The 13,151-nt window shown below is 34.9% G+C and overlaps 1 protein-coding gene across 5 annotated transcripts in view; it reads right to left on the bottom strand.

The window, feature by feature from the left end:
* The window catches only part of RELCH (RAB11 binding and LisH domain, coiled-coil and HEAT repeat containing), a 79,348-nt gene that overhangs the window by 39,549 nt on the left and 26,648 nt on the right, over positions 1–13,151 (bottom strand). For all 5 annotated transcript variants that reach the window (XR_003255794.1, XM_026079857.1, XM_026079859.1 and 2 more), the window contains exons 6-10: positions 11,510–11,722; positions 11,337–11,428; positions 10,047–10,355; positions 4,503–4,578; positions 4,000–4,095 (exon numbers count right to left, since the gene is read on the bottom strand). Coding sequence is in view for 4 of the 5 variants with exons in the window: in XM_026079857.1 (XP_025935642.1) it covers positions 4,000–4,095; positions 4,503–4,578; positions 10,047–10,355; positions 11,337–11,428; positions 11,510–11,722 (786 nt within the window). In the remaining variant the exon portion in view is untranslated. The remainder of the gene's footprint in view (positions 1–3,999; positions 4,096–4,502; positions 4,579–10,046; positions 10,356–11,336; positions 11,429–11,509; positions 11,723–13,151) is intronic.

Raw genomic sequence — 13,151 nt, 5'->3', positions numbered from 1 at the left:
AGGAATTCAACTCATAAGCATTAAATCCAACTGCTTGCATCTATGAATTATACTATGTTCAAGGACATGTTGAAAGAGACCAAGTAAAAGACTTGAGATTAAAGGGATACCTTACAGTCTAGAACTATTTCATTCTAAGAAAACTAACTTAGCCATTCATATCCAGGTAAGAGAACTAAAAGGTTTAAACTAAAAATTACTTCTGTGTCTCTCTTACATGGAGAGAGGGGGAGGGAAAAAACACGAACCAGAAAAGGCAGCTGAGGCCAGCAGTATGCCCATTTCCAGAAACAAACTATAGGAGCCTACCTCAGCTTAAGTTTCAAAGAGTTAACAGAAAATATTTTAACTGTTCATTTAAATTTCTCCATTCTCCCCCTATGCAGTGAAACAACCACCTCTTTCAGAAGACACTGATTGCTGACACAGTTTTCATGCTTGGAAATTCAAACTTTATTCCTCTCTCCATATCCAACCAGAATAAGCAGCCATGGCTTCTACTCAGCGCAGTGTCCAAAAACAGCCACTTAAATAGACTTTTGAGCTCCGACACGGCATTTTTAAGATTTCAGAACAAAGCCGGTATTTTATCCAACTTTCAAAGCATAAGACTGATGAAAATCTGTACTAAAATAATCAGCCTCAATGTGTTTTAAGAGACAACTACCTATAAAAAAGCCAGAGAACTAAAGTGCCTCAATCATGTCAATGTGTAGTTTTGATGCGATAATGCAAACAACCTTAAATCTACAGCTCTCTTTCTTCTATAGAGTCAAGAATGGCACCAGTTCTAAGTCTGCAGATTTAGCATTATATTACCTTTCTTTGAACTTCAGAAAGAAGAAAACATAAAGCTCTATTCTTAACATTATCAATGCCATATATGAAGCAAAGCAAAAATTTAGTGGAGGACATTCAGTCTAACATTACTATCGTGACTTTACTATGTTTTGCATAACACAACTGAAAGCTTAAGAGGTGTAGAAACCACCCGGGAATAACAGATGAGTTGAAAGATATAAATACACAAGGGAAGTGTTTCTTGATTAAGAGTAATAAGATCCTGATATTAAGCCAAAAAGTTCCCTCCTGCAAAAACTCTGCTCAGACTACATATTGCAGAGAATGGAAGTTGTACATATAAGCAAGGTACTCCTGTAACCTGTCAGGAAGATAATGATTTTTATATCTTATGAGGGCAGAGAAATCAGTTTTGAAGTACTTTGTACTAGTAGAAAATTTTAAAGATTGTTTCTATTTACAATTTAGCCAAAGGAATTTCTTTTCCTTTCCTCCCCCTCCTCCCTCCCCCCTTAAAATTTTAAGTGTGCTTTAGTTTTAAGTGGAAAACACATACTTCAGGAAGCAGATTGCAATGCAAATGAAGTTTTATTAACCAAAGCTGCTCATCTGCAAGAAACATTATCACAGACCGCATACCCAAAGTTTTTTTTTTTTTTTTTTTTTGGAAGAGTAGGTTTTTAGTATTGTTACTTTTCATTCCAACTAATATTTAGCTTGCAATATCTCATTCGTATGCGAGTGCATTCACATACAAATTTCAACATTCACATACACATTTGCAAGCAGTTGCACTAAATTAGACAGTTGTGGTAGAAATAAAATTAAATATCTATATTAATACATAAAATTTTCATGACTACCAACTGTGTTTATGGGTTTTAACACATATTATGTTCTTTATTTTACCCTGTTGAGCTGGTCTTTTAGAAATAATTAAAATTATCTCTTCAGCCATCATACTCAATACTCCAATTTTCCTTCTTTCTTATCTTCCATCAGAATCTAAATTACAGACATCAAAGAACAACCAAAGCTGCACCAATACACAAAGTAACAAGTAATTTCAGAAATGTATCCACCACTAACTGGTTGCTTAGATGTCAACTGTAACATCTACTGAAGCAGTTACTACCAAAGTCAGGCAGGCTGCTACTGACTTTAAGAAGGTGAAAGGCATTGGTGGAATGGCCTCTAAATCTGTGCTAAATGTCAACATCTATTTAAAGACTGTCAGCCTCCATAAAGGCAGTTTCTCCAAAACAAAAATACACAGCATAACAATTTCAGCTTAAGATTTGGCAACTAAAATCAATATGACGGATGCTTAAAGAACAAAAGACAGGTACTTTAGAGATTTATCACAAAAATTATGTTTAATTCTCTTATTTAGCACACAGACAGTGTAAGATCTTAAAAACTACAAAGCTACCACCATTGTATACTTTCAGAGAAGACTGATGATCTCTTGGTATTATAACCCAAACTTGTCAAGAATCTTTCTCGAGTTAGGATTTTTTGGTATACTTTTACACCACTCATCCATAAAATTGTGTTTAAACTCTCTAATTTTAAGGTTTTTTGGACAAGACAGTTTTATGTTGTGCCTTGGCAAAGATAGCTTATTTCTTATCTAGGCTTTTTGTAACACTGATATTAATAAACACTAACAGATGGTCTATCCAAATTTTCCTTCAAATTCCATGACTACACCTGAAAGAATGTTATAATAGTGATAGCAATGTGTGGTAACTGAGAAAAGCTATTTATTAAAGCAAATTTCAATCCTGAGAACATTAAGCATCCCATACAAATCCAGTTATACATTTCTCACTTGTGGAATCTTCAGATAGTGGTTCACATAAAGCAAAGATACATGTAATCATATATAACTTAGACTGTAGAACAAAGCAAGTAGGAAATAGCCTAGAAGGCCACAATATTAAGTGCATTACACAGATTATGCTACAAGCTGTGAAAAGAAGCCAAAATACCACATCCTGCCAAGCAGAGGAAAGGAAAGGAATAAATAAGAAATCAGAAATTAAGCACTGATCCTGGAACATTCACAGTATTATTTTGGAAGAGTACTAACAGAACAATTTCCAGATCATCTAGTTAAAAAATAAAAAAAATAAAAAAAAACCAAACCAGAACAAAAACCCCTTTTATAAAGTTTTTGAGACTTTCAAGATGTGGTACATCTCAAATTCATTATGTCAACTGCTCATAACTACTTGCATGCTATAAAATTTTGGATTATAGGATCAGTACAAATTTCTTAAGGTTTTTTCAAAGCCTTAGAATGAGTTTATGCAAAATGCACTAAGTCTACCATACTGTAGTTCCCCTAGACAAGGGCTAAAACTTACTCAACAAGCTGTGCATCTTTAAACTCCTTCTTTCAGTATTAAATATAGGCCTACTGAATTTTTGCTTAATTATTTCATTACATGCTTTTGATCACCTGCAATATTCACAACAAAGCAAAATCAAACCAGTAATTTTTTCTGTCTTCAATCACCATCTTCTTTTACATTAGATAGTGTGCAATGACTATGTAAAACACCAACTTCATTTACATTCAAAACAAACATCACATTTCATAGTTTTATTTAGATTCATTACAAATTTAAGGAAAAATTATATGAAAAATTGTTTAGTATTTTTTTAAAGGAATAGTGATTTTGATGAACAACATTGTCTTGGCTGATACATGGAGCTTCCAGAAAAAGATAATAACTTTTGGATGAAGTATGAAGTGCTGCAAAAGAACCTGAACATTAATCCTTATCAAAACTAATAGACAAACTAAACCAAATTTAATATTTGAAATTACATATTATTTATAAAGAACTGGGGATATGTTAACCATGGTCTTCTCTAACATAATAATACTTGTGCTACAACAAATAGATGGACATACAGTAACAGTTAGTCTTGCTTAATGCTAATGGTGCCTTAAGCAAAGGAAGAAATATTAGGATACCATGCAGATTTACTGAACTCACCTGACAGAGGTGTAAAACCATTCTCTAGGAGCAGAGATGCATGCGCAAAAGTAAGAATATGATTGCAAGTAATAGACTTTCATGAAATAAAAGACAATATCTTCAAAATGAATAAGAAAATAAGAAAACATCCTGGTAAAGATTTAAAAAAAAAAAAAAAAAAAGTAAACATTTTGGGGTTCCTCACCTCTCGCTTCGCAAGTAGTACATTAGGAACAATGTGAGGCAGGCAGCGTCCCAACATTAACATGACACTTTTTTCACTGTCTGCAATCCGAGACACCTAGAAAACCAAGTATTAAAAAAAAAAAGTATTTTTTTAAATGAAGAAACAGAAAAATATCCTTTCAGATCAAAATTAAAAAATTCAGACTGACTAATTTCAAGAAAATATTTAATTTACATTTGTACAATAAGCTGCAAGTTTTGGATCTAGAAGTAGGCATACCAACTCCAAAAGCATGAATCTGTTTGTAGAGATTCAGAGCTCCTGGTAATTACATAGGTACCACAAGGTAGCACTTTTAAGCCAAATCTGAAAGCATATCCTTATATCTTAAATTTCATGCACATGAATTTATCTCTCTATATACATTGATAAGTCTCCTTACAAAATACTGATTGCTGGGTTAAATATTCTTATCATGCAAAATAAAGGATCTTCTAGTTTATGCCAACTGGAAAACATACCTCTGATCCCAAACGGCTGTCTGCTGACATCCGACAGAAAGATAGTAGTGCTTGATGGAAAGTTGCTGACAATTTCCTGAAATATTTACAAAAAGGAGGGGAAAAAAAGACATAGATCAGAAAGGTGACACCGACCAAGTCCTTTCACTGTGGTTTAATCAGCTACGTAGCATGATGTTCAAACACCATGTTTTTAGTGATGCATGTAGCAGAACTTTTGTTTAAAATTATCTTTGACTCCTAGGGTTTTTAGTGTGTAGCATGAAAAAAAAGTGTGTGTCCTAATTAACAAGTTATTTTTAGTTCCTAACAATGTAACAACTTTTAAACTGCAACACAAACAAAAATAGGACTGAAGCATGAAGAAAAGGAAGTTTTAGTAGTCCAAGAGGAAGCATACATTTCTGCAAGCAGAGGAAAAAAATCACAGGCAAACAGTATTTCTGCTTAATGCTCCGATTTAGCACATTGAATAAAAACATCCAAGTAGTCAGTCACTTACAAGCTTTAGGATTAAAAACAGATGGCCAAACTGCCACTTGGGAATTGAACTGTGGGGTTCAGATGTATAGTGCCTCAAAACTAACCTTGAACTGCTGCCTAATCCTTGAAGTGTATCTATATAAGTACCACCTCATAGTCATGCACAGTATTAGCAAACATGGCCAAGTTACTGAAAGCCTTAAGCATATACATTAAACCCTGATAAGAGCCTCAAAACTGTCTAGTTCAAGGAGAATAATTTGGCAGAAATGTTCTCAGAAAAAGTTATTGGACTGACCATCACATAAAATAGGCAAGTGTTAAAAGCAGCATCCTATTTTTCCCAGCAATTTCATCTCCCTCTGCCTAAACTGAGCCCTGAATTTAGATCCTAATCTAACATTGCCCCATTCACCATGCTTAAAAAGAAAAGAAACACTTGTCTTCCAAACCCTGCTCCAAAACATGCACTGAAGACACCTGAGCCTACATAACCACTTTCTTTCACTATCATTCACTTTCTTTGTGAATCCTCTATGCCACATGAGTTTAAGGGAGAAGGCAATTCCTGTTTCCTATATTTAAAATCCTGCATACATACAATTGTGTGAGCATGTGTATATATATTTTTATTTACTAGACTGAAACATCATAGTTTATAGTATGTTCTGTTTTCCTAACCAAGCAAATACTAAGAATCTAAGTTCCTATTTACAATTTTTTAAGCTAACCCAGAAAGATATGGATAAATATACCAGAGTCTGTTCTTCTTCTGAGTCATAAAAAATGATAAATCATAAAAATATGATAAATTCATTTATTAATTAAAATCAAGTTCGCTTCTTGACAGTATAGTTTTTGAAAATGTGGTTTAAATTTTAAAGTCACTTTGTTTTAATTCACATCAGCAGTTTGGTTTTGTGAAAGGATTTACTTAAAAAAGAGAGAGAGAGAGAGAGAGAGAGAGAGAGAGAGAGAGAGAGAGAGAGAGAGAGAGAGAAATCTAAGAGGCACAGATGGTAGAGAGTTGTGAAGAACCTTGGTTTAATACTAAGTTATTCCTTAATCTGTTAAAGCATTTTTGAATGACAGGTGATGCATTTAGAGGCTCTACTCAAGACTAAGATGTATTTACACTGAGAGGATGGGAAAAAGTGTTGCAAAGTAGTATAGTAGTATTACAGAATAAGCCTTTTAAATCTTGTCTGTTTTACATCTTGGCCACTTTAGACATCCATAGAACGTTAAATTCTTATCCACTTGAAACCTTAATTAAAAAACTAAATAAGGGCAAAGTTCTATCCCCATTTTGCAAAGACTAAAAACTAACTTTGACAATATGCCATTGAATTTCCCTGCGGGTTAATTAACAGCAATCTCTGGGCAACATGGATTCTGTTATGATTGGTGGCTGCATTTGGATTCTGAAAATCTTCTCCTTGATGAAATACAGTAAAATTCTCAAAGGCAATGCCTGACTGAAAAGATGAAAAAACATCCAGGCCTTTTGCACACAAATCAGTAGAAAGTCTTTTCAAGGACCAACAAATGCCAGGAATGAAGATGTTCAAATATAAGAAAGTATGATGAATATAAAAAATAAGCATCACTTATTTGATATATAACTGAGAGAAAAAATTCAATTCATTGAAAAATGTAAGAGTAACTGCTACATATAGAAAAATATCTTGTATTTGGTTCAAACTACCAACACTTGAAGTAAATTGGATAAATGTATGTTATGCATTCAATTTAAACTACTGCTAATGCTCTCTGCTGCAGTCTGTTATACAAGGCATTTTTCCAATGCTTCCCATGTCCTCATTTTTGTGCGTGCACACACATATGTGCTGAGAGCAGCCACACAAAGCAGACTCACTTGTTCTTCCCATCTGGGCAAGGTTTATGCCAAGAATCCAATCTCTAGTTAGAGTAATAACAATCTTGCCTTTTAGGATTCAGTCTTAGTTTTTAATACATCTTTGAATAAATTCACTTTGTATTAACTATAACATGTCTTCTACAAACAACCACCTCCAGACAGAAGGAAATAATATCCAGCTCTTACATAGTTAGTGCTTTTTCACCCACGAATCTCAAAATACTTAAGAAAAAGTTCTTAATGAAACAATTTACTGTATTTTTACAAGCCAAATTAGATATAAATCTAGAAAAGACTGTAACAAATACTGTTCCTTTGATTTTAGGATTAACGCCCTTCACTGACATGGTAATGCAAAATTCAGTACACAAAATAGCTACGTTACATACTCAGCATGTAACCAATTTTGTGAAATTAGACTCATTCAGCATTTCAAAGTGCACTTCCACTCTTTTTTTTTTTTTTAAATCAATGTTGGACTTTAAAGTTTTGCATTCTTCAAAAACAGCTATGATTTCAACTGGCAGTTTCTATGCATTTTTATGTCTAATGCACAGACATTACTATTCTGATTGTTCCAAATTTCTTTGACTGAGTTCTGCTCCTAATTATTAAAATACTTTTGGATACTAGAAGACTCCACTGTGTAACAGAACCATTTCGGAACCAAGCAGTGAATGAGAATTTTCTTGCGTGAAATGTTAAGTTGACAGTAGACAACAAATACTTCTTTAGCTTAATCCGTACATGACTGTTTTGTTCAGGAACAGTATTTGATGTTACCATGCTTTTAACTGGTCCTATTTTTCCTCTACCTCATATTTCTGATGTCTTTTTCTAATTGTATAAACTAATGGCTCATACAAATTAATTCTATCAGACAATTTTCATCTTAAAAAAAAACCTGACAACTGTGTATTTGCTAAGTCAAGAAAAAAATAAATTATATATTTAGATCATATAATTACATAAAATGTAATTATATTGTCCCCCATGGTCCCCCCAAAAGTATGATTTAGACCCTATTTCTGTAATGAACACCATATGGGTGGACTTCTGAAGTTAACAGGCTCATTGTGGATTTAAGGCTTTATTCAACCACACTTAAATCCAAGCCCACACATGGACTTACTTGAAAAGACTTGTAAGCAGCAAAACAAATGAAGTCTGTTTTTCTAGAGATTTCAGTCATAAATCCCAGAGATACTCATAGTTCCTTCCTTTGTCAATAGTCTCATCCAATTTTGGTATCTATCCTCCCCTATCTCCAACCTTCAACTTAACATTCACGCAGTTAATCCTTCTACCTCTCCCACTTACTTTGAGCAAGAAGCTTGCAACAAGCCACAGATGAAAGTAGGTGTACAAGTTCATAGTGATCAACGTATGAAATGTATAAATTTTGATAATTATGTGGCCTAGACGTTCAGTTACAACATGGAAGAAATATAAAAAAGCCAAACAAACCCAGAAAGCTTAAATAGAACCATTGCAAATTTTTCACAAAAATATTAACCTGAGTTTTACTTTTTTGTTGAACTCTGGTAAGTTCAACTAGAAGAGATGAAATTTGAGTTAAAATTCTAGAATACACTGCATTTGGAAAGTAGACATTTTTTCTCCTACTCTCTTCTAATTTTTCAGAAGTTAAGGTATTACTGAAAAACTATCCACTGCCCTCCAAGAACAAGGTATGAGAAGCTTATGAAATCCAGAGAAAATAGTATACTTCAGGTTTGAAAGAAAAGTTAATTATTAGCAGGGGTAGCAGCTCTCATTTTTTTAAATTTTTAGTCTGTACTCATTTTCTGTCTAGACAGAGTATCACACATGAAGCTTTCTGCCTTGTATTATTTTCAGGTGGAAGATAATTCCCAAAGAGCATTCCTGTCCATATAGACAGTAGTAAAGGAATTAGCAAAGGAACACTAAGGAAATGCACAAAACAAAGCAGAATGGCTACTAGTTTCCCCATGAATAACAACAGTAAGAACATAAGGTGATCTACTTGGGCATTTTGTTGACACTGGCAATCTTAGGAGCTGTACATACCCTTATGAAGTTTTTTGCCCACATTACTCCTGGTAGCCACACAGTGGCTTCTCTCTTACGTACTGAACAGATTACTTCCCCTCTCCACTACAATGCTTACAGGACTGTAGATCGAAGCGACTGTGTCAAGAACACTTAAGCTAAGATTCTGACACACTGAAAAAATAACGGAAATAATGGGCCATTTTAGTAGAGGAAGCCTAAGAGGCAATGCTGCATAAAGCTGGCCATACCTATACGTTTGTGATGAGAAGTAACTGATGGAAGAGATTTTAAAAAGATGAGTAATGTCAAAGGCAGTCTTCTCAGCAGAAAGGGGCACTGTACTTCTTATATCTTGGAGAAGGTTACATTCATTAAAAATGTTAATTATCGACTTTCAATTAGTATAGAAAAAGTTGTATTTAACATCCTGCCAAACAGGTTCAGGTAAAATATACTAAAGTCAGAATTTATCCATCATCAGCTGACAGAATGTGCATGTGTATCAACACAGAAACTCACATTTAGTCTCCAAGTAATAATGGAACTCAAATACTGTATTTTAATTAAAAAAGAATCACAGTTTTCTAGTGAAGTCCTGCCCCAAATTCAAACAGAAGAATGTCATCAAATACCCTTTTTAGTTATTAAAAGGAAAAAAAAAATACAGCTCTCTGTAAGCAAGATAGTCTAAAAGAACAGACTTGTACCCATATGCATCTAGACAGGAAAAGCAAAAGTTTCAATTTTTTTTTTTTTTTTTTTTTTGAAGTGGAACAAATTTCATTAGGAAGTTAAAACTTAATAAAAAATGGAAATATCCCGTCCTATCATTCACTGCTTTGCTTTTAGCATATTTTTACTTACAAGGAACAAACCTGAATTTAGAAACAAGTAGGAGGTAAAAAAAAGAGACCCTTAAAGTTAATACTGAAAATGTACATTTGTTAAAGGTCACCCTCCCTCAAAACATTAGGAACAATATGTGAAAACAGCAGCACTATACCCTAAAGGCACATTAAGTTTTCCATTTGTATTCAAAACAAATTATCTGTGAATGCTGAAGCATTTACCCTTAGGAAAGCATCTATCCTCTTTACAAAAATTTTAAATGAAGGCATTTCAATTTAAAACTTATCACTAACCTATTAGGTTTATCAAAGTGGACTGCAGTCTTAGTTGATGGAACACATGAGGACATTTTCTCTCTTTCTTTACAGGGCACAGAATTTAGTGCATCATCTTTAGAAGTCCTCGAATCCACTTCAGTTGATACAGAAAGGCTTGTTTCCTCAGTGTTTCCATGTTTATTGTCATTCTCAGAGCTCTTGATATCCAAGTACCGTCCGTTGTCCTCTGAGCCCGAGAGAGGCACTTGTTCTAAAGAAGGGTGGGGAGCTACACCATAAACTGTTGAAACAGCAAAGTTTTCATTCTTGAGGAAATCTATTTCACTAAAAAGGAAAAGCAAGGAATGAAATATTTTTGCAGCTTTCTTGAGAAGGTTGTTAGAATCACAAGACTGAAGCATGTAAATAAGGACAACATACTGAACAGCTCTCTCTTCGACTCCAACATGTTCAGAAATTCCTTTAATAGAAATAACATATATCACAACAAGTTGTTCAAATGAGCACTAGTTTAACAGAGTTCTTTAGTCAATCATTAGCAGTAGGAAAAAGGTTGCACTCAAAATGAGTGAATAAATGAAATAACACGAGTTTTTAATCTGCTTCTGGCTGACCTCTGGGGACTGAGACACAAATTGTCCGGAGATACAAATCTATCTGGGGTGCAAAACTTAAAATACCTCAGGTATAAATACATACTATCTTACCTGGCTTTGAAACAATAACAATGCAAGTCAGTAAAGCCTCTGAAAAATTATACATTAGCTCATATTCAGTATTGGTGCATCTCTTAGAGGAATGAGAGTTTACAGAATCACATATTTTGAATCAACCTTTAAAGGATTTTCTAAGACACTATCATAATTTCTACTAGTCTTGCTTTGTAGAAAGAAAAACTGTTTTGAAATAGGTTATTAAAACAAACACTTTTCTAATAGCATTTGCAAGCTGTACACATTGCAGTATTCAGGAGTGAAATAAAATTGACTGAAGAGAGAAGTTAAACAAAACACACCAGAACTGACTTGCATTTTCAAAGGAGTAAATAATCAAGAAATTACACTGAAAGAACAACATTGATTACAAAATTAAACAATGTAGGTAATAAAAAGGAAAAAAGCAATTTGAAGTCTCTTTCTTTTTCCAAATCAAATACTACGTTAAAAAAGAAAGATTACTCTGTCTTGAAGAACCCCTAGTAATTTTATAGATATAAGTTCTATATGTTTTAACACACATGCTAGAAAACCACTGAGAAGTCATTCCAACATATAACAGCACTTGAGCAAATTGATAAACACATACCTCTCAAGCCTTTGGATTTTTTCCATCAAAGACCATTTCTCATTGTTTAACACATTAATTTGATCTTCTAATTTCTGCACTATTAAACATTGCTAAACACAGAATAGAAACAAAAGAGTTTAGTACAATGAAGTTAAGTAGTAACACAAAAATCTGAAACATTTCTTCCGTACCTCCCTTACTTCTATTGACTGTGGTGTTGTTTCAAATACAGGAACATTCCCAAGTATGGGAGTGGTAGCCTCCAATTCATCTTCCTCTACACCAACTGATACATCCACTACATCTTTTGCAGTAACATGATGATTTCCAAAGTCACGATAGAGTTGTAACAGGTCAGGAGGTTTTGGAATGTTCAATCCTACATCATCCCACAGTTCAAAATCCTTGGAAAGAGTAAGAGAATAAAAAGCATAAAATCTATTTCCTTTTATTTTTGTTTTCTTCCTCATTTGACTGTAGATGTATATTCACAGAATGGCAAAATAGCCATGTCAAGGTTGCAATGAAGTAGCTCAAAACGGATAGCAAGAAACAAAAGTAGACAGAAGGTCTACTTCGTAACCCAAAGCAGTTTCACCTGAAAGGCAGTTCTCCCTACTGTATTAAAGGGAGGGACTTACAAAACACATGCCTTGCAAAATTTATTTTCTAGGATGTGAATGCTTTCTAGAATCAGACATATTATTATCAATTATATCAAATTCTAGTAGAACCCATGGCAGATGGCTGGAGGCTCTATTGAAAGGGATATCTTTTTCCTCCCCCCTCATTCGCAAGTACAGGTACAATTTTCCAGAAGCAGACAGTCAAATAACTGTAGACAACTGACAGATGGGTGCATATTCACAACCAAGTTTGGACATATAATCATATTAATTGTACACAGTTGAAAGCAGTAATGGGGCCTCCAGTCTTAAATCATCACAGCATGTCCTCCATTTTCTCATTGGCATGTTACCATCCTATATTGACAAGGTTATTTCTCATAACAGTAAAATAAGAAAGGAGTGCTATGTGTATATAAGTAAGTGTGCACACTATGTCATGCAGGAGTTATGATGCTTTCTTTAAAGGCATTAAATCTCAAGAACATCCCCCAGTGTTTTTTTCCTAACTCCTCCCTGCCCCAATACTCATACTTTTAGTTATGTTTTTCCATAGTCTGGTTACATATACATATTCTGATAGCCTTCTATGATGGAATGACTGGCTGGGTAGATGAGGGGAGAGCAGTGGATGCTGTCTCCCTTGACTTCAGCAAGGCTTTTGACATTGTCTCCCATTACATCCTCATAGACAAGCTCAGGAAGTGTGGGCTAGATGAGCGGACAGGGAGGTGGATTGAGAACTGGCTGAATGGCAGAGCTCAGAGAGTTGTGATCAGTGGCGCAGAGTCTAGTTGGAGGCCTGTAGCTAGCGGTGTCCCCCAGGGGTCAGTACGGGGTCCAGTCTTGTTCAACTTCTTCATCAATGACATGGATGAAGGGACAGAGTGCACCCTCAGCAAGTTTGCTGACGATACAAACCTGGGAGGAGTGGCTGATACACCAGAGGGCTGTGTTGCCATTCAGAGAGACCTGGACAGGCTGGAGAGGTGGGCAGAGAGGAACCTCGAAGTTCAACAAAGGCAAGTGCAGGGTCCTGCACCTAGGGAGGAATAACCCCCTGCACCAGTACAGGCTGGGGGCTGACCTGCTGGAAAGCAGCTCTGCGGAGAAGGACCTGGGAGTGCTGGTGGACACCAAGTTAAGCATGAGGCAGCATTGTGCCCTTGTGGCCAAGAAGGCCAATGGTCTCCTGGGGTGCATCAGG

This window comes from Apteryx rowi, unplaced genomic scaffold (genome assembly GCF_003343035.1).
Source record: "Apteryx rowi isolate R43461 unplaced genomic scaffold, aptRow1 scaffold_50, whole genome shotgun sequence".
NCBI lineage: Eukaryota > Metazoa > Chordata > Aves > Apterygiformes > Apterygidae > Apteryx > Apteryx rowi.
The sequence above is the reverse complement of the archived record's forward strand: the minus strand, read 5'-3'. Positions and strand labels throughout refer to the sequence as shown.